This window comes from Sus scrofa, chromosome 2 (genome assembly GCF_054392235.1).
Source record: "Sus scrofa isolate SSC_HxYL_T2T_F1_AM1 chromosome 2, Sscrofa_HxYL_maternal_Yorkshire_Landrace_v2.0, whole genome shotgun sequence".
Taxonomy (NCBI): Eukaryota; Metazoa; Chordata; class Mammalia; order Artiodactyla; family Suidae; genus Sus; species Sus scrofa.
The window spans coordinates 106,630,912-106,655,083 of NC_139384.1; the positions used below are offsets into that span (position 1 = coordinate 106,630,912).

The window sequence follows — 24,172 nt, forward strand, 5'->3', positions numbered from 1 at the left end:
ATTTGACTATTCTCATTCCCTCTTTTAACTCAATATCCAATTAGTTACTAAATCTTACTAATTTGTCTCTCTCCATCTCCATTGCTACCATTATACTTTAGGCTCTCACTGTCATTTGACTAAGTCTTTCCACAGCCCTCTGTCTGGGTCCCTGGTTTTTACCCGAAAGGTTCTTCACCAGGCCTTAAGATGGGCTGCAGAAGGCTAAGAGATCCCTGAAGCTGTCTGCAAACGTTTGTGCATATGTGCGATAATAAACCTACTGTACAGTCCAAGATTTTCTTTAAAAATCTTTCTAAAGTGCTGCTTCCATCATGTTCCTTTTTCAGATCATACTGAACAATAAGTATTGGGACTGTGCCCTGGCTTGGCTCTCAGAAACGTGCATAGCTTGACCCACTCTGTCTATCTAATCTAATTTCCAATGGCTGCAGCCAAGCTGACTGTCCTCTGAATATGCCTGAGTCTTTGCTCCAGGAATTCAGTAATTGATAGTCTTTGATTCTGTTTAATTCAAATTCATGTTTAAGGATTAGGTAAGGCCCAGAGCTCTCACGATACCTTTCAGACAACCTCAGCCCACCTGGAACTCACTCTCCTCCCAAATTCTGTGCAATTAGAGGCTAATGCTATACAGAGTGCTAGTTCTTTAAGTGTTTCAAATGCTCACTAAACAGTTATATAAACACTACACTGGAAAAATCAGAGCTATTCAGGAATGGCACTAAAAATCAAGTTACTGAGGGAATGTGAAATTGAAACATTAAAAATGTAATGGCTAACTTGCTAATTTCAAACACTGAGGGTCTCTCTTCTTTATGCTACTTGAGAACATTTTCCATATTAGATAGTGATTACACACTGATGACCAAATAGACCATTGAGAAAAACTGCTTATCAACCATATAATATGAATGTCAGAAAATCATGCAAGTGCCCACCTACTAAATTTGCTTACAGAGCCTTAATTAAAGCATCTTTTTCATCTGTTTCATCTGTTAATCATTTCCTAGCACATTAACTCAGCAAATAAAATAGAAAATTTCCCTAATGAAAAAGAAAAATCCGAGATACTGGATCTTTTCTTTTACACTGACAAGTATTTACTGCCACAGGTTGTCTCTGTATCAAGATGAGTTTCAGTAATAATTTGCTCATACAGAACTTTCTACCAGAAGATAGGCAGCATGATACAGGAGGAACGAGAATGCCAGAAGGGTGGCAACTGAGAGTGAGCAGGATTTTATTAGATGGTTCTGAGGGAGACCTTCTGGAGAGAGGGAACTGAGAACAGAGAGATCTTAGAATCACGGCTGTTTGAGAAGGATAAGTATTCCCATGAGGAAGAAATACAGGTCATTTCAGAGGATGTAGTTTTCGGAAGTTGTAGAAGTAGGCTTACTAACACAAGCGTCTCAGATCATGTTAACTTTATATTGGAGACTTTAGTAAATTTTTTTTTTTTCTTTTAAGGGCTGCACCCATGGCATATTGAAGTTCCCAGGCTAGGGGTTGAATAAGAACTGCAGCAACCAGCCTACACCACAAGCACAGGAATGCAGGATCCAAGCCATAACTGTGACCAACCTCACAGCTCACGGCAACGCCAGATCCTTAATCCACTGAGTGAGGCCAGGGATTGAACCAGCATCCTCAGGGATACTAGTCGGGTTCATAACCCCCCATCCACAATGGGAACTCCCTATACTGGAGACTTATATTAAACTTTACATCACAGAAAATGAACACCAGAGTTGTTTGTGAGTAGTAAGTGGCATGGTTAGCTGTGTGTGGGGAAAATAACAAGACACCCATTAAAGGGTTAGACTGTTATATGGAAGCTAGTTAGGACACATCTGCTATGGGATACATGAAGAATGAGCTCTGAATGAGGCAGCAGAGATAGGAAGATTTACAAAGCAGATGAGTGTCAAGGACAAAGCAGATAAATACAGTTCCCAGTCATGAGGTCTCCATTAGAGTTCCTTCAACTCAACTGAGCCTTGGTTTTGTCACATTAAGTAACAATTTCATTAGCTTGAGAGAAGCATAAAAGTCACTGGAATCAGAGACTCCCGTACACTCTCCTGAGGCAGCGATCACTACCACCATGACTGTGCAATATTAACAATAGCGAACATTTTATATCATATTCACTATCAATATTATTGACAACATCAAGCAGGCACCTTAAGCACACCCAGAACAGTATAGGCATCCATGCGATCTAAGTATTTGCTATTATACATGGATATAAGACACCTTTAATCCTCAGAACAATGACCCTGTAAGGTGCTAATAGCATTCCTGTGCTACATAATGAGAAAACTGAGGAACAGAGAGGTCCAGTAACCTGCCCAGCATCAAACAGCTATCAACTGGTTGAGCCATGACTCAAACCCAGCAGCATGTCTAGTGTCCATGCTCTGAAGCACAAGGTGGTCCTGCCCCTTACTAAGTGGTCATGCTCTGATTTTGAAAGCCCAAATCTCATCCTAAAATTAAGGAGTACACACGAAAAGAGGAAATAAAGTGTGGGACAAGGGACCTGAGACTCAAAGAGCATCCTAAGTCAGCTGTGAGGCAGAAGCCTGAGGGACATGGTCAGCTTGGGTATCAAAAACAGCAGTTCTGGTTCAAAAGACACAGGCCTTACATAAGGGGCAGAGCATGGTGATGTTCCAAACCATATTTCTAGTCTCCTTCTGGATAAATATTTACAAATAGGAAATATTAGGTTTAGCTACACTCAGTGCCAGAGCTGTTTAACTTTCAGTGTGCTATTTCAAGTCGATGATTAAATATGCTTTTAAAGGTAGATTTTGTAATATTTTAGTCAATAATCTTCGCCCCTGTAATAGAGGGTGTTCACCTACCTATTGTCAATTTTAGAGACCAGCATCCATCAGTTCCCCTCAATATGATAGTAAAATGCCTGGTATTTTATAGTATCCGCTATTAGTTACCTGGAAAATAATTTCTTTTCTTTTCTTTTTTTTGTCTTTTTTGTCTTTTTGCTATTTCTTGGGCCGCTCCCGCGGCATATGGAGGTTCCCAGGCTAGGGGTCTAATCGGAGCTGTAGCCACTGGCCAATGCCAGAGCCACAGCCACGAGGGATCTGAACTGCATCTGCCCCCAACACCACAGATCAAGGCAACGCTGGATCCTTAACCCACTGAGCAAGGCCAGGGATCGAACCCGCAACCTCATGGTTCCTAGTCGGATTCGTTAACCACTGTGCCATGATGGGAGCTCCCAGAACAATTTTAAAAATGTTTCCAGCATACAGTCTTGTTAAACTAGAGTTGTCACATGCATAATAATGTTCACCACTATCAATTAATTTCACATTTGATCTTTTAAAAGTTTTAAGATTTAGTTTCCAATATCAGAACACTGTTTTGTATCTAAAAGAAATCTACATCTTGCCACGTACTTTTAATTGTACCCAGTAAACTTGCTTATATAACCCACTGCCCTACTGGAAGCAATACACCTAAAATAGTTTTTAATGGAAAAAAATTATGACCTTCTAGACTTCAGTCTTATATTCCCTTTGCCTTGAATGTCTACAACTCTGTTAAAAGCACTAGCAACTGTCAGTTATTCAGCTGTTGTAAATAAAAATCTTTTTTTTTTTTTAAGGGAAAGAGATCTTTTTCATGGGATGGCTCTAAGGGAAAAGGCAACCACAAAACATCTGGATGTCAGAAATCTGGGAATGATGAAAATTTCAGTATGCCTACTGCAGAATGGGGGCAAATGAGATTTCTGATTCTTATCCAGCTAAGACTCCTGATTACAGATTCTTAAAAGTAAAATCAAGCATCCATTCTATCTGGGGGTTTCTCAGGAAATAATATAATAATGCATAATGTTAGACTAAGAAGAAACTTGCTGTGAAACCTCAGTGCCTTTTGTGGTATATTCTTAGAAAAATATCCTAACAATACTCTAGAGCCAAGACTATTCTGGGCTGCACCAGTTAGAGGGCAGCAGACATTCTAAAAAGAGACTTGTCTCTTCTGCTTGACCATGTCACCCTGATGCTGAACCAGACCTTCATGGATTTCCTATCTACCCCACTTGTCCTTGATGTTTCTTAGATGTGTTTTGCTTGGTATCTTTTGTGAAATTAGCAGTCTATCTGCCAACTAGAATTTTAAACATTCAGCACATGCAATGGGCTCTGGGCTGTGAGGAAGAAGTAAAGAATTTTTACTTATTATAGAGTTCTTTTCCCAAAGATTAGAGTGTGTGTCACAAAGCAGGTCTGTGTTAGTAAACAGCTCTCATCTGTCTTGAATATCACGTGGCTCAGGCATTATCATCCCAATTTTTGACAGATGAGGAAACTGAGGTTCTGGGAGTTTCTGAGACTTTTCAGTTAATGGGGAAGCTTTCATTTGAATCCAAAGCACAAGCTGCTTCCACTACATTATTACAAAAGCCAGATGTTTCAGATTTAGAATGCATCCTTGAATTTCTCCCTGCTCTTGAAATCAAGTCTCCATTTGCAAATAAGAAAGAAATTGATAATCTGATGTTTCCAGTGCACAAAGGCACTTACAATATCATTCTTTTCTGAGGACTGATTTACTGAAGGGCTAGTTTTTCATCACACCATAAAAAGGATATGGAACCTTGCTATCTTAAAAAAAGTTCCACTTAACAATGAATGATAGATGGATTTATGACTCACTTAATTGTTCACTTCTTGTGATTTGGGGGCTGTCTCTTTGCTAAAAAATGAGGGGGTGTCTTCATTATTGACACAATTGCTCATTCTTTCAGTCATTTTTTATAAACAAAAATATTGAGACAGTTCAAATTAGAGAGAACGTGACAGAAGAGAAAGAATAATTACTTGTGGTTTTAACATTTACACAACTGCTGCAAACACATCAGAGGATGATAATGTTCAAATGAAATGTGTTTCAGTGCACCGCACTGCGCTCCCTTTCTGCCTCGGATTTATTAATATCTCCTCTTTCCTCCCACCCTTGAGGGTAGGGGCCGTGGCAGGCATCTCTGCAAAGCCTACTAGAGCACTACTCACGCACTGCACATTTAATAAATATCACAGAGACTAGATTAAACTAAGCTTTGATTTTTGCTTAGGAAGTCAAGAATATAGATAATTATAATGCTAACAATAGCTAACATTTATTAACAAACACTCTAGGGCAGAAACTGTGCTAGGTGCTGCCTTGTATCGATGATCTCATTTAATTTTCATAACAATCCTGCAAAATGGGAATTTGCAGACTTTCCAAGGGCAATGTCACCTCTAAAGTAACTTGTGTATCATGTATTTCATTTTTCTTGGTTATTTTATTATTCTGAATATCTGCTTCTAGAATATTTTCCCTAATTACTGCTTGAGCAAAAATTTCACTCCATGATTTTATAGTTTTCTGAGTTGCTCAATACTAAAGATTTCTTTTTCATGATTGTTACGTAAATTAATGTTTTCACGTTTGAATATGTAAATTGACCACAGATTTAGATTAGCTATTATTACTATACTATAATAACCTATGTGAACATAGCAAGGTTTATTTTCCCCTCTCCCACTACAAATACAACATAATCAGTTCTTTGCCATAACTGGAGGCTGTAAGCAGAGCCTAAGGTCAAAAAGTTGTGATAGGACATAGTGTTTAGTGAAAGAGTCACCAAGTAGATATTAAGTTCAGTTAAAATAACTGAAATGGAACAATAATAAATAAACCTAGTGAATAATTAGCACCCTATGTACATATCTGTAGATAATAAACTGCAACTTTTTAGCCAAGGTTTTGATACAATATAGTTTTCCTTTAGTATAAAGTAAACTAAAGGAATATATTTGATGTGATCTTTAAAATATGAGACTGTTTAATGACTATATACTCTTAGGATTGAAATTCAAGTGAAATATACTACCTAAGTCTAACCATAAAAGTTAAGACTGGCCAAGGTTTGTCTAAAAACAGCAAATTGTACTCTTGGCTGACAGCCTTTAAGCCCCAAAAAGTCCCTGGTAGGTAAAAATTGATTTCCAAGAGGGGTTTTTTAACCACATCCCTCCGCCAGGATCTGCTGTCTATTGATGCACAGTTTCATATCACTGATTATTTTAAAAAGAGCTTTTCCTTCTGTATTATCTCCAAATAAAATCGGACTTCGATGCCAAAAAGAGGGAAGAGAGAAACCAATACTGTGCAAGGAACAAAAAAGCTAAGAGTAAAAAAAGACAAATGTTGAGTAAAACTATTATTTTAGGAGGAAACGTCAACTGCTTGAATTAATATTAAAATGACCAAAATTTTATTATCAATCACACTCAGATTAAATCAATGGGATATGAGTTAAGAGACCAATTTTCACATTGCTTTACTGAATGTACAGAAAGAGAAGGGATAAAAAGGAAACAATTTGTGAGGTCAGAAATGATGATATACAAAAAGCTCTAAAATCTGCCAAAACATTCTCTAGGCAGTTATAATTTGAAATTTTGTTTTTCCCTCAGGAAATCAAACTCCTTAAGAATTAAGTCAAATCAGGAATTCCTGCCATGTGCAGCGGATTAGGAATTTGACTGCAGTGACTCTGGTTGCTACAGTGGTGTGGGTTTGATTGCCACAGTGGGTTAAAGGATCTGGGGTTGCCACAGGTGTGGTCATAAAAAAAATTTTTTTAAAGAATTAAGTCGAATCGAAGGGGTTGAAAGCAGATCATGATGTCTTGACTTAGCCTGTAACATTCATTTGTCTCCTCTTTCACCTGTCTCACCCACTTCTACATCGGCCCCTAGAGAATGGTGTCACGGTATTAGTTTACCTATAACTTTCCAGGTTTTGAACATGGGAAGTGGACACTGATTTTTCCTGAGTCAGTGGCTAAGTACCACGAGCTGTAGATCATCCAGCTAGAGGACAATTTTTTTTTTCCTTTAATAAATCTAGATAACCTTGGTTTGGGTTAAAAATATCACTGTTACTTAATTTCATAGATAATAATAAAGCAATGCTGTTGGATCTTTATTTATGTTTTGAGTGAACTCCCAAGGTAAAACTGCAAATGAGTTCAGAATTTTTATTCACAATGATTGAAACTAACAATACTTTTAAAAGAATTCAACTATTAGACTTTTTCATATGTTGCTTAATAATTTAAAAAATAGTATACAATCATATTTCTGTATTAACAAAAATAGTTTTCTTATTTGAGAGTAACTAAATGGTATCAATCTCCTTTTAATACTGCCTTCTGAACTTGTGCTTTGTTAGACAACAAATTCTAAACTTGTTAGTCAGTCCTTTTAAATTGAATTGTTAACCACCTTACTGATATTTTAAATCATTGAGTAAGAATTGCAGAGAGGTCTATTTGGTTGATAAGAAAGTTGGTCAAGGAATTTTTGATAAGTATTCTCAAAACAAATAATTGCAAAGCAATGGGGCTAGTACAGAATAATTAAACATTGCATGACCTTTCCCTCTTCTCATTTAGTTCTATTTTATACTGTGCTAATTTTTCTTTTCCAATGCTAAATGAATTACAACAAAGTCATGTTAGTAAACTTTTATGATTATATGATCATAAAAGATTGCATGTAAATGCACTCTAAAGATTGTCATGTCTTATGCCTACTGTGAGTACTAAGTTCAGAGGTTCACAGTCATGCCCAGGGTCTTGCTGGATGGAGCCTTTTCGGTCTCTGGAAGCAAGGTCTCCTTACACAGCCATAGCTCAGTGGTTTATGCAGAGCAGTCTACTGCCACCCCAAGACTCCATTATTTAGCTGATATAAATTAAGCATTCCAGAAGTGACAAAGCTTAACAACCAAATGCATAAAATAGTAAACAACAATCAAAATAAGGAAACAGCTGTTAGTTTTTTTTATATAAAATTTAATTTATAGTAAATGCCAATTAAAATTATTAACCAATATACATAAATATCCTTTGCCTTATTATCAAATAGCTCTGTAGATTATCAAATTCTCCTAAATTTTTAAAAAGATTTCTAAAGGGTTTTCTTTCTGTCCCTTGCTCCCCTTTTTTTTGGTCTCAAGCATGAAACAGTATATCCTTGAGCATACTGGTACTTCCTACACAATAAAGAGCAACTACATTATCAAACTGGAAACAAAGGGCACTAACAGGAAAGTGAATAATCCAACACAAGGCACTGCTGTGCTGATGATTATTTCTATTAAATCTAATGATTACAAAAACTCAACTGAACTTGATCTTATAATCATCAGTAACCATAAGATTAGCCTGTTAAAAGCTTTAATGTACGGAGATATGACAAAATGTAATTTTAAACGCAGTGACTTTTCATTTTGGCTGTTGAAAGGAAAGGATTAAATAGTGGATGAATGACTGTCAACTGAAATCTACAAATGTCACTATTACTAATGTATTACAATGACTTGCTGTATTTCCCTATACCAAGAGTACAACCCCATCCTGTTTTCTTCTTTACTACCACTTGCTTTCATCTTTGAAATTACTTCAACTTAAGTGATAAGAGGTCCATTATTTTAAGGAATTTGTGATGGTCTGAGGTACCAACCTGCAATTCATTTACTGCTATATATCAGCTCTTCAGGTTTTCCATTAAATATGTTAGAGAAGTTAATAAGACTTTATTGGTCAATAGTGCTCGGCCATTTAATCAAATAATTAATTAGCAGTTCTTTGTACACAGCATCAGAATACATTTTTTTTAATGAATTACAGGTCAAGGGTATATCTTTTTCAATTTAAAATTACATTATTTCTTTGCAGTATTCTTTTTTTACATCAACAGTATTAAAAGTTGATGTGTAGAAGATCGATTTTTCCTTAACTCAGTTAACCAAAATTTACTGAATATCTACTGCATTCTCTCTCTTATATTTTGAGCTGGGAATACAAACTGAATAAGACTAAGTTTGCCCACCGAAGGATGAGTGTACAGGAGAGAGACGTGTGCCTAGATAGTCCACTTAAAATGAAATGAGATAAATAATGTGGGGACAGGCTGCATGAGAGAATCAAGGAGAGGTGCATAGTTCCTTCTAAAAGAGTCAGGAAATTCTGAATCGTTGAACAAATTCTGAGTGATGACAAGGGAGAGCTCAATAACATGAAGCAGGAGAGTGCCAGGAATGCATACACAAAGGCAAGCAGCCTTGACACCGTTTGGAAAGTGGCAGCATCCACTCTGGAGGCAGACAGCCTGGGTTCAACTTTGGGCCATTACTTAAACTCTCTGTGTCTCAGTTCCCTCAAGTATGGAAAGGGCATAATATGAACATCTACTTTTAAGAGCTGTTACGCAAATGAATGAGTTATTTTTTTGTAAATTTCATTGTAAGAGCAATTTAAATATTTGCTATTATTAGACTTGGAGTGCAAGGGTTCTTGATGGCAGTGGCAGAAGGTAAGAAGGAGTTTAAGAGAGCAGGGATGGCCAGAGATAAGAGGCTCATGGTTAATACCGAAAGAGCTGGGAAACCGTTGCTGGATGTTATGCATCTGAATGATGACCTACAACTGGTTTGAGGTTTTGAGAAAGACTAAGGAGTCATAGGAAGGCTGCAGTGGGATGCAGTGTCAAGCTGGGAGATGAATTAGGGATCTCTGGAAATAGTTCTGGAGTGTTGCCATGAGCCTGAGCCAGGACAGTAGGATAAGAACGGGAAGAAAGGGGTAGGGTTAAGAAGCACCTTGGAGGCAAAGACTTGGTGACTTACTGGATGATGGAAAGACTGGATGGGAAAGTTTCTATACTTTATGTTCAGATGGTCTCTTGGTAGTTATAAGAACATAATACATTTCAAATGTACTTCCTTTCCTCATGAGACTATACTGTTTTTACAAGATGACTAGATTTTGAAAAAAATTATAGACTGAAAAGTATGGAACTTAAACGCAGAGTCTTGCCACCTGACCTCAGAGTTTCTATCTGAGATCTTGAATTTCAATGACAATATTCAAAATTTTGAGGGTATCTTTTGGCCATTTTGCTTTAGTTTTATTTTTTGAAAGTGTAGAGACACTCTGACTGGCCTTGTTTCCCCTGGTGTTATGTGATTCTCTGACTTCAGCACTGATGCATTCGTCTTTGACATATGATACTGGCTGGCATGAGAAAGAAGGGGAAGACGGCCGAGCCTGTGAGCAGGACGAGACAGCTAAGCTCAAGACTCAGTGGCATCTGCAACAGGTGTTCTGTGGGACCAGAGTTAGAAAGGGCTTCTTCCTCTATTTTTAAAAAGTGGAGAAGTAACTCTTTCATAACTATATGGAAAACTGTGAAAATTACATGTGGATGGCTATAGGATACAATCATCAAGATATAATGTTTATCATCACCTGAGTGGAGCCCTTGAGTGTCTTTGTTTTGATTTATTTCTATTTTTGAAGCAGAAGATTTCTCGTGCCTATGGCAAAGGTCCTGAAGGAGCTTATAAGATATTTTTTTAGTTCAATGACGCTATTGCCTACGTATGGCTAACTTTTATGCTTAGAAGATTGTGTGTCTTCTCTGTCCCCAGAGGGCCATTTAACTTAGCAGACTGTCAGGGAATTGAAAATGACAGCATAATTGAACAACAACACTTATTTTCAATACAGAATTCTAAAGTGTTCTAGCTATTAAGCAGGCCACTTTTATCAAATATGAGTAACCCATTTCCCCCAGCCCCTATTTTTTTAAGTACTTTTAATACTTTCATCAGCACTACTGGTTGTTCTCATATGAGCAGGTAAATGGATGCACTGAGATAGTGGAAAAATATCATAACATCTAAATTATTTTTCTCATCTACATTGTTTCGGTCTTTGTGACCCAATTATCAGCCCCCCATCCTTTCTAGCTGTAGTGTTTGGCAAAAACTTGAATCCAAGATACAATGGTCTAGCTTTGATCTGGTTCTGTAATTTTCAGGCTACAAACCATGGAGTATTTTGTTTTGTTTTGTTTTGTCTTTGTAGTTCCACACCTGTGGTAAACGGAAGTTCCTAGGCTAGGGGTCCAACCAGAGCTACAGCTGCTGGCCTAAGCCACACCCACAGCAACATAGGATCTGAGCCGCTTCTGCAACCTACATAGCTCATGGCCATGCCAGATCCTTAACCCACTGAGCGAGGCCAGGGATCAAACCCACATCCTCATGGTTACTAGTCTGATTCATTACCACTGAGCCACAACAGGAACTTTCCATAGAGTATTTTTTTGAAGGAAAAAAATAGGCACTTTGATTAAATGTCCAGCAAAACAGTATCTTCAGTTTACTCATTCATTTGACTCTACCTAACTTTTATTTATTTATTTAATTATTTATTTATTTATTTATTTTTTATATAATGATTTTTTCCCCCATTATAGCTGGTTTACAGTGTTCTGTCAATTTTCTACTGTACAGCATGGTGACTAGTTACACATACATGTATACGTTCTTTTTTCTCACATTATCATGCTTCATCATAAGTGACCAGACATAGTTTCCAGGGCTACACAGCAGAATCTCATTGCTAATCCATTCCAAAGGCAATATACCTAACTTTTAAAAGCTAGATAAAATAGGGAGCTAGTGCCATTGATTATGCTTAATTCACTTGTAGTTTTAATACTTTTTCTTCATTATTCATTAGTGAAGAGCCAACATCAGAAGTAAGAAATATTATTACCCCCAGATGTATATATTTGTAAAAATGTTCCTATATGCCAACTTTTTTTTGTAATTAGTAGGGTATTGTATTTGAACTCGGCAAAATATTTTAATTAGGCTGCTCATAGATATTTCAATAAACTTGTATTTTTTGACATTTCAAACATAACCTTGTGTTATTCATGCCTGCCTCCTACTATTTTAAATGTATAGCATGTTCCAGCTGCAGGAATTACCATGGTTACTTGTTATGCCAATAGTGAAATCCAGTTAGCATTAAAAAGTATTGTGCTGTCTTACCTCTGCATTGAAAATGACATCAATATCTCAATAATGACAGTAACATGAATTAATATGGAACCCTGGAGAAGTGTGAATATGAGACAATTGGCCACAATGAAAGACAGTTAAGGGCTGTTTGAAGGGTACATGCACAATTCATATTCTCTAAGAGCTCATTTTAATGCCAAATGTGGTTTATTTTATTAACAGTATTGCTGGATGGGTATAATCTCATTCCTTTCTTTTCTTTGTGTTCTCCTTTAGAAGTGTACAGGAGTTCAGTACTTCTTTGTGTAGAAAGTGATCCACATTTAATGTGAAATGATTAACAAAGGGCATGATTGGCAAGGCTTGCTAAAAGTACTTCTGTGGCCAGAGATGGTACCTAGGATTAAACTGAATTGATCAGAACCCCCAATTCTGATTATGTTCACTAGCTGAAGTTTTATTAAGGAGAGGTCTCGTTAATAAATAGCTGTCTTCTAAGTTACTATCCAACCCCTATGGCTTCGCACAGGTGCTTTAGAAATTCTCTGGGCCATTTTTCCAGGTTTCTCACAGATCTCTCAACTTCACTTTGTTCAAAAGACTTCCTTCTGCAAAGCACCCAGTAAAGGAACCCTAAACAATGAAACGTACTGTAGTACGGAAGTCCCCACTCACCTGCACTGGTGCCTGCACCGGATGTGAGGTCTCCACCCATCAGACCACCTATAGATGAAAGAGGAAAATCAGAAGGAGAAAGGCTAAAGGGCCACAGAACAACACACTTTACCTTTTAGCAACCTTAGTATTCTGCCCTCTCCTAAGAGCTCTAAATTTGTATTACCTAGGTGGATGGCCGACATTTGTTCCACTATGTCATGCTGTGCTCAAGCATTAAAAGTACTTTCAATCCCTGACATTTTGCAGAATGTTTTTTTTTTTCCTGAGAAATGTTACATTTAAAAATCTAGTCTTTGATTTGACCTCTAAATTTTTATTATTTCCAAATCTAGCTTTTCCTAAGAGGTTATTTTCTAGAAAGTGAAAGAAAAGAATAAGGTTTACTATATGCTCAAATAACCATATATTTGAATTTAATTTTCTTCATAAATATGTTTTACACAATTAATTCTGTGCAATGTAAACTGTCCAGAACTTTGGTCATTTCATGAATCTTCCAACAGTGAATGATCACATCTACCAATGGAATTTTACTTACTGATACAATAAAACAGGTTTTACTGGCCACAACTTTAGAAACATGGGATTATTCACTTACTCTCTTATTGCTTAAGAAAGGAGGTTAAAATTTGGGAATGTTTATTTATGAGGGTTGAGAGGTTCCAAAGAGATACTGAATATAATAATTACTTCTACTTTTTAAGGAATAAAATTTAGCCAAAAGAACAGAAAATCAGCTAGATTATTTTCTAATTGCTTGTAAGTGATATTTCATAATTATTATTTGATTCTGGGTTTGGAATAGAGGAAAATGCTCATTACATTTTAAGAAAATGTTTACTCTTCCAATTAAATAAATATTTTGGATATCAAGTATGAGATTTTTAAAATAAATTAGCATGAGTTCATCAAACGGAAATTCAAAAGCATTTGAATATGATACGAAAGGAACATATATGGTTATTGAAAATGCTTACAAAGAATTTCAGTGATATTCAAAAAGTAGAGAGAATGGCATAATGAGTCCTTTATACACATCTCTCAGACTCAAGATTTACCAAGATTTTTTTAACTTGGCTGATTTTGATTGTATTTTTCTACCTGAAGTTTCTGTATGAAAAAGTAATATGGGTTTAGTTCTAATTATAAAGCAGATATTTAAATATGCTAAAGGAAAAAATTCTTCTATGAATGAATTGTCTTTAATATAGTTAAGTGTGTCTAAGGCATATTAAAAATTTCTTTTTTTAATGATTTTTATTTTTTTCCATTATGCTGGTTTACAGTGTTCTGTCAATTTTCTACTGTACAGCATGGTGACCCAGTTACACATACATGTACACATTCTTTTTTCTCACATTATCATGCTTCATCATAAGTGACCATACATAGTTTCCAGTGTTACACAGCAGGATCTCATTGCTAATCCATTCCAAAGGCAATAGTCTGCATCTATTAACCCCAAATTCCCAATCCATCCAACTCCCTCCCCCTTGTTAACTACAAGTCTATTCTCCAAGTTAATGATTTTCTTTTCTGTGGACAGGTTCATTTGTGCCCTACATTAGATTCCAGATATAAGTGATATCATATGGTATTTGTCTTTCTCTTTCTGACCTACTTCACTCAGTATGAGAAATACTACTCAGCCATAAAAAAGAACAAAACAATGCCATTTGCAGCAACATGGATGAAACTAAAAATTTCTTATTCAGTACTTTAAAAAAAATGTTAAGTATGTGATGATTTGCTTTATACTATTTAGAAACAATGATTCTGGGTGCTTCTTTGAGAAATATGAAGGAATTGTTTAGTTATATTCAACACAAATTTACTTGGTTTCTACTGTGAGCCATAACAATCAAGAGGACATCTTTCCCTTCAAGGTTCTTTATGTGCAGTGGGGAAATGAACACATACTCAATATAGTACATCATATTGTATTTTGCTTGATCTAAGTACTAAGAATGACTGAATCTCTCCTGAGTGATAATTTCTCTTTTCTGGGACACTGTGAACTGTACAACCATAAGAAGCTCCTAGAGGTGCAGACCAAAATTTGTGGCAGGTGTCTTTGTCCTTATCATGTGCTTTTAACTTCATTTCTGACTTAGTTTTGCTTTTAAACTCAGGTTTCTTATAAACTATGCTATCCCATCACATTTCCTTTCTGCCGTAATGGTTTGTGCCATAAGGTATTGTATAAACAAATAAATAAATAAATAAATATTGATCCAAATAGGAAACAACTAAATGAGATAAAAATGCTATCAGAGGAGTTCCCGTCGTGGTGCAGCGGAAATCATTCTGACTAGGAACCATGAGGTTGCTGGTTTGATCCCTGGCCTTGCTCAGGGGGTTAAGGATCCGGTGTTGCCGTGAGCTGTGGTGTAGGTTGTAGACACTGCTTGGATCTGGTGTTGCTGTGGCTGTGGTGTAGGCCAGTGCCTACAGCTCTGAATAGACCCCTAGCCTGGGAGCTTCCATATGCCACGGGTGCAGCCCTAAAAAGACAAAAGACAAAAGACCAAAAAAAAAAAAAAATGCTATCAGAGAACACAGGGGCAGGTTTCACAGAGGAGTTGATATCTGGTTAGGAGCAAGAGGGAAAATGGCATTTTAGGCAGAATTCAAAGCATGGAGACAGGATATTTGATGTTCTGTTGGAAAAAGCATTTGGTTAAAATGTAGCCACTTGAGGAAATTGGTGACAGATAGGCTGAACAGATGAACTGCAGATTATGAAAGATTTTGAAAGATATGCTAACAGGGTTAGGTTTTATCATGTGGAAGACTAGTTGGATGGGTACTGAGCAATGAAAAAATATAACAAATGGAAAACGGAAAAATTGAAAAACTGAATATTCTGTAGGGAGAAGAGCCTTTTTGCTAAGAGTGGCTCCTTCCAATGATTTGTTAGAATCACGCTCTTACAAGAACATACCTGTGTTACCTGCACTTGGAGGTCGATGTGTTACACCAGGAGACATACTATTCCTCTGCAGAGACGGGTGGGCCAGTGGCAAAAGGTTGGGGTTTCCCAGTGAGCTGACAGGGTTGCTGTATACCAAACTGTTGTGGCTGGACACTGGGATGGAGACTGGCATCTCAAAGTTGGGAGGTGGAACAGCCTGAAGGAGCAGGAAAAAAAAAAAAAAAGCATGAGTAAAAGAAAAGCATAGAAAGAAAAGCCCTTAAAGTACAGGTAGCATTGTCTTTACCAAGAAAAATTTCAAATTCCAAACTGCTTGGTGTCTAGAAGACCATTAAGAGCTCTGAAGATGTTCGGATCATAAATTGATTTCTTTAATGTGCTTAGAACTCTTTCTCTGCAATTATTAGAAAACGTTTCACTTTTGTTTAAAACAAAGCCCCATTTTATTAGACTCCATTGTCTTTGAATTTCATTCTATTAAGTAGTAATTGTTCATTTTTGGTATCTGGATCTGGTGCCAGAAATGACTGCAAGATCAAAGGTACATGATTGTGATGACTTCACAGAGAAAAGGATTAAAATGCAAACCAGAGCCTTTGGTTTAATTGCTTATTGAAGTATATTTATGCAGAAGTTTAATGATATAAAATCATTTCCATGCGTGTGAATAGCACATATACTTTAATTATTATAAAGTCTGTCTTTTGAAAGTAACTCTAAAGATAATAGACATTTCAAAAAACAGGATTGAACAGAGCATGTATCATTCAATAATTCATATTTTACAATGATAGTTCAGAATATATGTTACACTTCACATTTTGGGATATGCTGACAGCGACAAATGGCAACACCTATATATCCAACGAGAGAAGTGGCAAATATTTAGTGAACTGAGGCCATGTGGATGTCTAATTGGAGTAATTCAGGTCCCAATTATTGATTTTTTGGTTTCATTTTGGCAATTTAATCTGACTCCTGCTATTTTTTCTGCTTGCACTAACTAGATAATCATAGTTTTAATTCCTTTCCTCCTTTTTTATTTTTAACATTATAAATGAAAATATGGTATGAACATATTGCCCTGAGGACTCATGATGTCAAGAGTATACAGCATTCTTAATATAAAATGGATATATGTGTGAGTGTGTATGCATATGTGTGAATCTAAAATATATTTTAAAGACAAGGGTTTATATAAAACATTCCCTCAGGGATTTCCTAAGCCACTGAGCAAATTTAAATGCATGTGTGCATGTGGCTCAAAGTTTTCTTTTCTCACTATATTTTCTTATAATCCTAACATTAAGCTTGTTTTATGGGTTGGTCAGCCAGCCTTCATCACATGTCGTGCTCTGCAACAGCTCTATGTTCATCCTGGTGATGATTACAATACTGTGCTCCTTTTATGCTTCTGCTCTCTTTTTCTTTATTTTTCCTATTTTCTGCTTTGGACATGGCCAGACAGGTGAGAGCAAATGTGTCACAGCTCTTTTCATTTACATGTCTTTGGTTCTCATTGTTTTAGAGGGAAATAAAAATGTTCACACACTCTATTAACACAGTCATTCTTTATTAGGCTTGATCTGTTGGAAGCAGAGTAACAAAAAATAATTTTGGATAAACACCCTGATATAATGGAATGTAAATATTTGATAAGACATCAAAGAATGAATATATCCCCTGATTCCCAGAGCCTTTAAACAACAACAAATATTAGAGTATGCTATAAAATAAATGTCTGGAACCAACAAAATATTGTATTCTCTTGTTAAATGGCCAAATAGGAATTACTCTAGCATGGCTAAGAAAACAAAATAACCGTCCAGGTCTTCCCCATTTGCTCCTGCTGCCCCACAATCCACTGGCCAGCCTCTTCACTGCTCTGGGCCCAGGAGGCTGACCCTTCTGACTGCATCCTCCAGGTTCTGCTGGCTCTCTGGCTTCAGCTGAGCCAGTGAGGCACTGGCAGAAGGACAGAGAATAGGAAAGAGGTCAGTATTTTTCTACTGTAGCATTCCTCTTATTGGGCCACTGGATGGCAGAGGCTGCATTCCCTTCGTGAAGGCTACACTTCTGTCTTTTTTTTTTTTTTTTTCTGCTACATGGGGCATGTGGAAGTTCCCAGGGCAGGCATCCAACCCTCTCTGCAGCTGTGACCTTAACCCGCTGCACCACAAGGGAACTTCCGGCCACACCTCTTTTGGGGTCCTCTTTCCTCCAAGATGTAGATCTTGCTGTGTGTGCTCTGGTAACTTCTTCCTCCTCTTGCTCCTTCAGATTTAGATGTGCTAACGGCTTCCAGGCTGGAAGCCCTAATGTACTTCACTATTTCTGGAGTTTCCCCAAACTCTATCCATCTGTAAATAGTCCTTTTACTAAACTCTCAATTACCCATGTGGGCTTGCCATCTGTTTCCCACTGGAGCCATAATAGCGACTCTCTAGATCCAGAACAGTGGTACTCTACACCAGTGGACTATCTCCTAAGGGAACAGTTTGGATATTTGTGGGTGTCACAATGACTGGGGGTAGGGCTGACATTTTCTGGTTGGGTGGGAAAGTGTGCTGAATATCCTATCATAGGTGGCACAGTTCTACACATCAAAGAATCGTCTTTTACCCCATCCAACTTTCAGATGCCCCAGTGGACATTCATGTGTATGAAAAACTTGTTTAATAATAATCTGCAAACACAAGCTATTTTTTATACACTGAAACACAGATTTTATTATACACTGAAATTTCCAGAAATGCAATTACTGTGTATGCTGAGGGAATGTTCCACTTTGTTTGGTATGGAATTTTATTAAAAATTATTCACCACTCTGGAAAATCGTGTCACCAATGACAATTCTGTTCCTGTGTCTTGGGTTGTAAATATGGCATGCTGCTTGCTCTCAAATGACTCCATGAAAAACTTTTCCTCATCACTGAAAATGCTCTTGTCAGTCAGGAATGACCTTTAGGTTGCTAAATCCAGTGGTAACTTCTCAGTCCTCAACTGGGACACAGCTGATCACTCCTTGTAAACTTCCTCTCCTTCCCGGGCCCTGAACTCTTCCCTCTTGTTTTCAAAGGAGGCTCTTTTTCAGCCCCTGTGGCTGGTTCTTCCCTTTACCCCCTGATCTCTGAATGTAAAAGGAACACAGTCTTTCTCTTATCTCCAGCTCCAATTTTTCTCCTGATTCCAACCTTGCATATCCAGCTACAGCCTCAGTATTTCTACCAAAATGTCTATCTCATACACATCTCAAAATTAGTTTCAGTCTAGCTTTCCCCATTGCCACCGATGACAGCTCAAAATGCTTTCATTTGCACACAATAAACTCCTTGGAGTCACCCTGAGTCTTCTCTTTTTCTCACATCCCACATTCAGCCTAACAGGAAATCCTATTGGCTTAACTTCCAAATACAGTCTCCGACCCCCTCTCACCTTCTAATGGCAACCACCCTGGTTCTAGTACCATCATCTCTTGCCTTGATCACCACAGTCACCTCTCGATAGTCACCTCCTTCTATCCTTATCCTCCTTTTTGTTTTCAACCCAGCAACCAGATAGATCCTTTAAAAGGATAAGTCAGATGATGGCACTTCTCTATTCCCTGCAAGAGCACCCACCTTACTTGGAGTAAAGCCTGACTTCTTCCAGTGTTCCACAGGGCTCTGAAAATTCCAGTTTTCTCCAGGCTCCATTATCTGATTTCCTATCATCCTCATCCTCCCGCCCTCAGGCTTGTCTCATTTCCATGGCTAACTCCATCCCTTCCTTCAAATTTCTGCTCAAAATCTGGTTTTCTCAAAGAAGCCCACCATGACCACTCTATTTAATCCTGCTCCTGCTCCCACCCATCTCCTGATCTCATTCCCTTGTGTTTCTTTACCTTCTTTTATAAGATCAGTTATGATGTTGGCCAAATAATGTCCTTTTCATCAGGATGCTAAAGCTCTCTTGCTGTGAGGTAATATGTAGCCTAGTCTATGTTTTATTATAGTGAATGAATATTTTTATTCAAGGAATTTTTAAGAAGATACTAAATTAATACCAAAATACAAGCTTACAACTTACTGTTTATTATTTATTAAGCAGGCACTGAACTATAATTTACATACTTGATCTGACTGAACCCTTCCAACCATGTCCCTTCATGATAGATTCTTCCTTTTTAAATTGGTGAGATCAAGTGGCCCAAGGTCATCTAACTAGTGACTGAGCCTGTTGGTTTTGCTACTAAATCACTGTGCAATGCACTGTCCATTTTTGGAGAGAAATAAAATAGTTCAGTCAGAAATTACGCTGTGGGGAGTTCCCTTTGTGGCGCAGTGGAAACAAATCTGAGTAGTATCCATGAGGATGCGGGTTCAATCCCTGGCCTCGCTCACTGGGTCAGGGATTCGGCATTGCTGTGAGCTGTGGTGTAGGTCGAAGACTGGTTTCAGATCTCGTGTTGCTGTGTTTGTGGCATAGGCCGACAGCTATTGCTTCAATTCCACCCCTAGCGTGGGAACTTCCATATGCTGTGGATGCGGCCCTAAAAAGCAAAAAAAAAAAAAAAAAGAAAGAAAAAAAGAGAAAGAAAAAGAAAAAAGAAATCATACTGTGAGGTGAGTATGGGCTGCATGTTAGTGGCCTATTATTTACCAGCCATGAACATAATGAACTAAATGGGCTGTCATGGAACGTGGCTGTTCATCCATGTCAGAGTACATGCTTACGCCCTTCAAGGCCAGGGTATGACGGAGGGCTTGGGAAAAAATAAACCTTAAAAACTCCTCTCATTCACATTTACTCAGATTTGGTATTTTAAAGCTATCTTTTGGTTATACATATTTTAATCCGTATTCACTATTACTGCTTAAAAATATTAAGCAGGGAAAATATTAAACTGGGAACCTAAGGATCTGCTATAAAACTACTTCCCCCTGAATATTCTACAGAATTTGATTGTGTCTCAGTAGAGAGCAAAGCCAATACCCCTCACCTTGCATGACTGCACGCACATCCAAAATAAAGAGGATGATTAATAATTATTTAATAAATTCTCTACCACTCTACTAACCAATTTAGTGAAAGTCTCTCTATATCCTCTCTTCCTCTGAGAAGAGTTACTCATCACCAAGAGTTATTCAGTTTCCAGCATTCTGGACTATAAACAATTTGATGAGAGTTATTATAAAACTCTCTTGTGATTGGCTAAACAGAAGTCAATTTGGTATCAGAGTATACTTCAAAAATTCACAATTCATAAAACATCCCTTGCATTCTATCTTTTTGTTTTGTTTCCTTACCTGTATTAGGAACTAATTTTGAAATCAAATTATAAGTTTAAAAATGACCACAGTGAGAAGGTATCTCAGAGAATCAGAAAGAACTTCAGCCTTTTTTAAATCAGAAATCTCCACTGCGGTCCAGGTTGTATAATAAACTGGAACTTAACCAGATAAGTCATTTAATCTCCCTCAGCCTCATGTGCGCCCTGAGGTGGCTGCATCCATAAAGAGACCAACCAGCCCTCAACACTTTGGGAAATGCCAAGGCTATAATAATGTACCAAAGTTTGTAAGAAATTAGCATTTCCCTTTTCCTTCTTGACTTTTCGAAATTAAGGAACTTAAGAGCATCTCGTTTTAGAATTTTCCATCTAAAAAACGAAAGCCAGAAAAGTCATTAAAAACACCAAACTTGCAAAGATTTCACGGGCCAGTTCCAAATTTTAGAACTCTCAAGATAGGAAGGAAGAATGTGAGGTGATTAAATAAAACGCTATAGATACCACTGGCTATATAACTTGCAGAGCTCAGGGAAAAAGGAAAATGTGGGGCCCCTTGTTAAAAAATTATTAAGAATTTCAAGATGGTGACAGCTGAGCACTGGCTCCAGCATGGGCCTAGGAGAGCTGGGCCCTGTGTAAGTGCACAGGTTGCACGCCCAGGACACTGGCCCTGGTTTTAAGACATGGGCATGAGAACTAAAAAGCTTTTAGCTGCTATCCCTGAACAAATTGATCACGGTTACCAAAGTGAGTCATCATGGTCAGAAAGGTATCTGAAGTCTTATCCAAAACCCATGATTTTCCCAAACTTACCGCAAGGAAAAGTCCAATAAAAAGTCCAATAAAATATTTTTAATAAAATATTTTTAGTTAATAGGCTCTCTTTTATTTAATATGAATGACTGAACTGAATCCCCCTTTTTTTTTTGTCCACTAATGACACCCTTAACTTCTGATTAACCATTACCAGTCTGTTGAGAACTAACAGAGAAAAAAACTCACACAACTCTGATGACTAGTGACTACCGACTGCCTGCCTATATTCAAATTCCCTCCAGAGTCTAGTTCCCCTGGACTCTGGCCTGTGCTGGTCCACATCCTCCATCCCCAGTTCCCTACACTGTCTACCCTGTGACATTCTTAGTCTTCTCTCAAGCACCTGCTCCCCCCCCTCAATATCTATGGAGCCAAACTTTCATATACACCAGAGGTTACTAGGTGGTCACCCGCTTAACTTCTCTCTGTCTACCTACCACTTTGACTACATCTGCAGATGCTCCTGTCCGAATGCCACGCTCCTTCCCATCCTTGAGGAGCTGCTCTGTTTTATCCCCCACTGGGATTCAAGCATTCATCTTCTGCATGTAGATCATCTCAAGTACTTGTCCTTTTAACTCCCTCCTTGATCTTAGGTACAGTGTTCTTTCCTTCTCTCCAGAGTCCATTATTTGAAGAAAATACGTATGTTCTATTTCAACTTCCTCCTTTCCCTGTCCCTCTCAACCAGTCTTGCCCTTGCCCCTCCTTCCTTCAGCCCATTTCCTAATTCCTGGTGCTTCAAATGGAGCTGTTTTTTCTCACTGTGAAGTGCAGCATGAACTGTGGCAAACCCCGCATGAGGAAACACTGGTCAACAAGATTCCAAATCATCCATGAATTATTTCATGTAATTGAGGAATATGAGAATAAATCAGATTGTACCAACAGGTGATTGCAATATTAAATTTTCTATTTTAAAAGGAAAACTCTTCAACCTGGGTCTCTGAAATAGAAAAACAGTCTTGTAATGTTTTTAAAGAGGTGGAGACACTCTCTCCATACAAAGGGCAGAGTGTCCTTGCCCTGCTGTAAATGTTTTAGCAGCTGTGGAAACTTTCAACAAAATTTACTTCCAGCAACTGAAAGCGATGTGCGAAAACTGGGCTTTTCATCGTGGAGACTGAGTACTTACTAAAGAAAGGAAGACTTGGAGGCACAGCCTGGAGCTCTGTGGCTCCTTCTCACAGCTCTGCCTGTAAACTCTAATGTGGTTTTCCATCCCCCGCCACACACCACTGCACCTCTTAAGAAATCATGTATCCTGATTTCGAACTCTTTACACGACAGGATGAAGTATGGTGAGGGAATCCAGGTATGCATCCCACCTCTTTCCCCCTAAAGCGTGGGGAAGTGATCCAGTAAGCAAATATGGGCATCCTCCCAGAATCTCTGGGGGTTAAAGCTCCACATGCTGGAGAGTGGGAGGAAGCCTTCATCTACCGTCCTCTTCCTCACTGTGCTGCAGATTCCTCCTGAGACACCTCGAGTGCTTCCCCTTCAAACTGTACATTCACAAATGCACCCAGCAGTTCTGCACTAGTCTATTAGAGATATAGCAAAAGAAACTCAGGCCATAGGAACCAAAAATCGGCCCAAAGGAGCTAATTCTTTTCTCCTTCTAGGCTAGATAAAATCCCTGTCGATTTCATTTAAAAATTCTGGGTATAACAAGTATGCATGACTGCATCTGATAGGAAATGTTTCATTTGATCAAGTGCCCAATGTGGAAGTGCTGCATGTAGTGCTCGGTTTTATGAGAGCTTTAAGAATTTACAGCAGTTAGCTTTTCTTTATGATACAGTGTATTAATAATTCCGATTCAAAGGAAGATTTCCCGATGACATTATTTCATTTGACAAAGGAAGCAGTCACATATTGATGAGGATAGAAAGTTTAAGACACATACATTTTATAAGTAAGTTTTCAAGTGTTCAATTCCATTCACCATGGGTTGACTGTGCACCTACTATGCGTAAAGCATGAATTTATCTTGTAAGTGCCATTTGGACTTGGTCTGGAGCTTCTGTCCTCAGATATCTGCACTTGTAATTGTGGAGGCCTGTTTTCACTGCCAAGTCTCCCTCAAACCTCAGGTTTAGGCTGGTTCCCTAACTTACAAAAAATGTACTTTTTGGGGAAAGCAATTAATTACCTACTGAGGAGCCTGTTTACAATGAGGGTTCAGACACATTAGTCATTCAGAAAACATGTGAAGCTTGAGTTGCATCACTTTATGTCACAAAATGAACATCACTTGATTGGTGACAGAATAGAATAAAAGGTATGTACTTTCCCCCTCTATTTGTGGGCAAAACAAAATCATACATGCAGAGTTATTTCTCTTAAATATCTGGCAAGGCATATGATTGATTGTTAGGAATTTTTCAACTTAGTTAAAAAAAATTTAGCCAAATGTTAAAGCATGGAAAATGTTGGTGTAGGCAAAGCAAATATCCTGATAAAGCTTTGAAATCACCCCAGCACACAGACATGTTGAAATCTTACCATTAGGTTGTCATGCAGTCTGTTCCCTGCAGTGAGCA

General features: G+C 37.9%; 1 protein-coding gene across 51 annotated transcripts in view; it reads right to left on the reverse strand.

The window, feature by feature from the left end:
• MEF2C (myocyte enhancer factor 2C) overlaps window positions 1–24,172 on the reverse strand; it is a 173,686-nt gene that overhangs the window by 17,760 nt on the left and 131,754 nt on the right. For all 51 annotated transcript variants that reach the window (XM_021082274.2, XM_021082212.2, XM_021082155.2 and 48 more), the window contains 2 exon segments: window positions 15,548–15,734; window positions 12,601–12,648 (listed from right to left, as the gene is read on the reverse strand). In XM_021082274.2, the coding sequence (XP_020937933.1) occupies window positions 12,601–12,648; window positions 15,548–15,734 (235 nt within the window).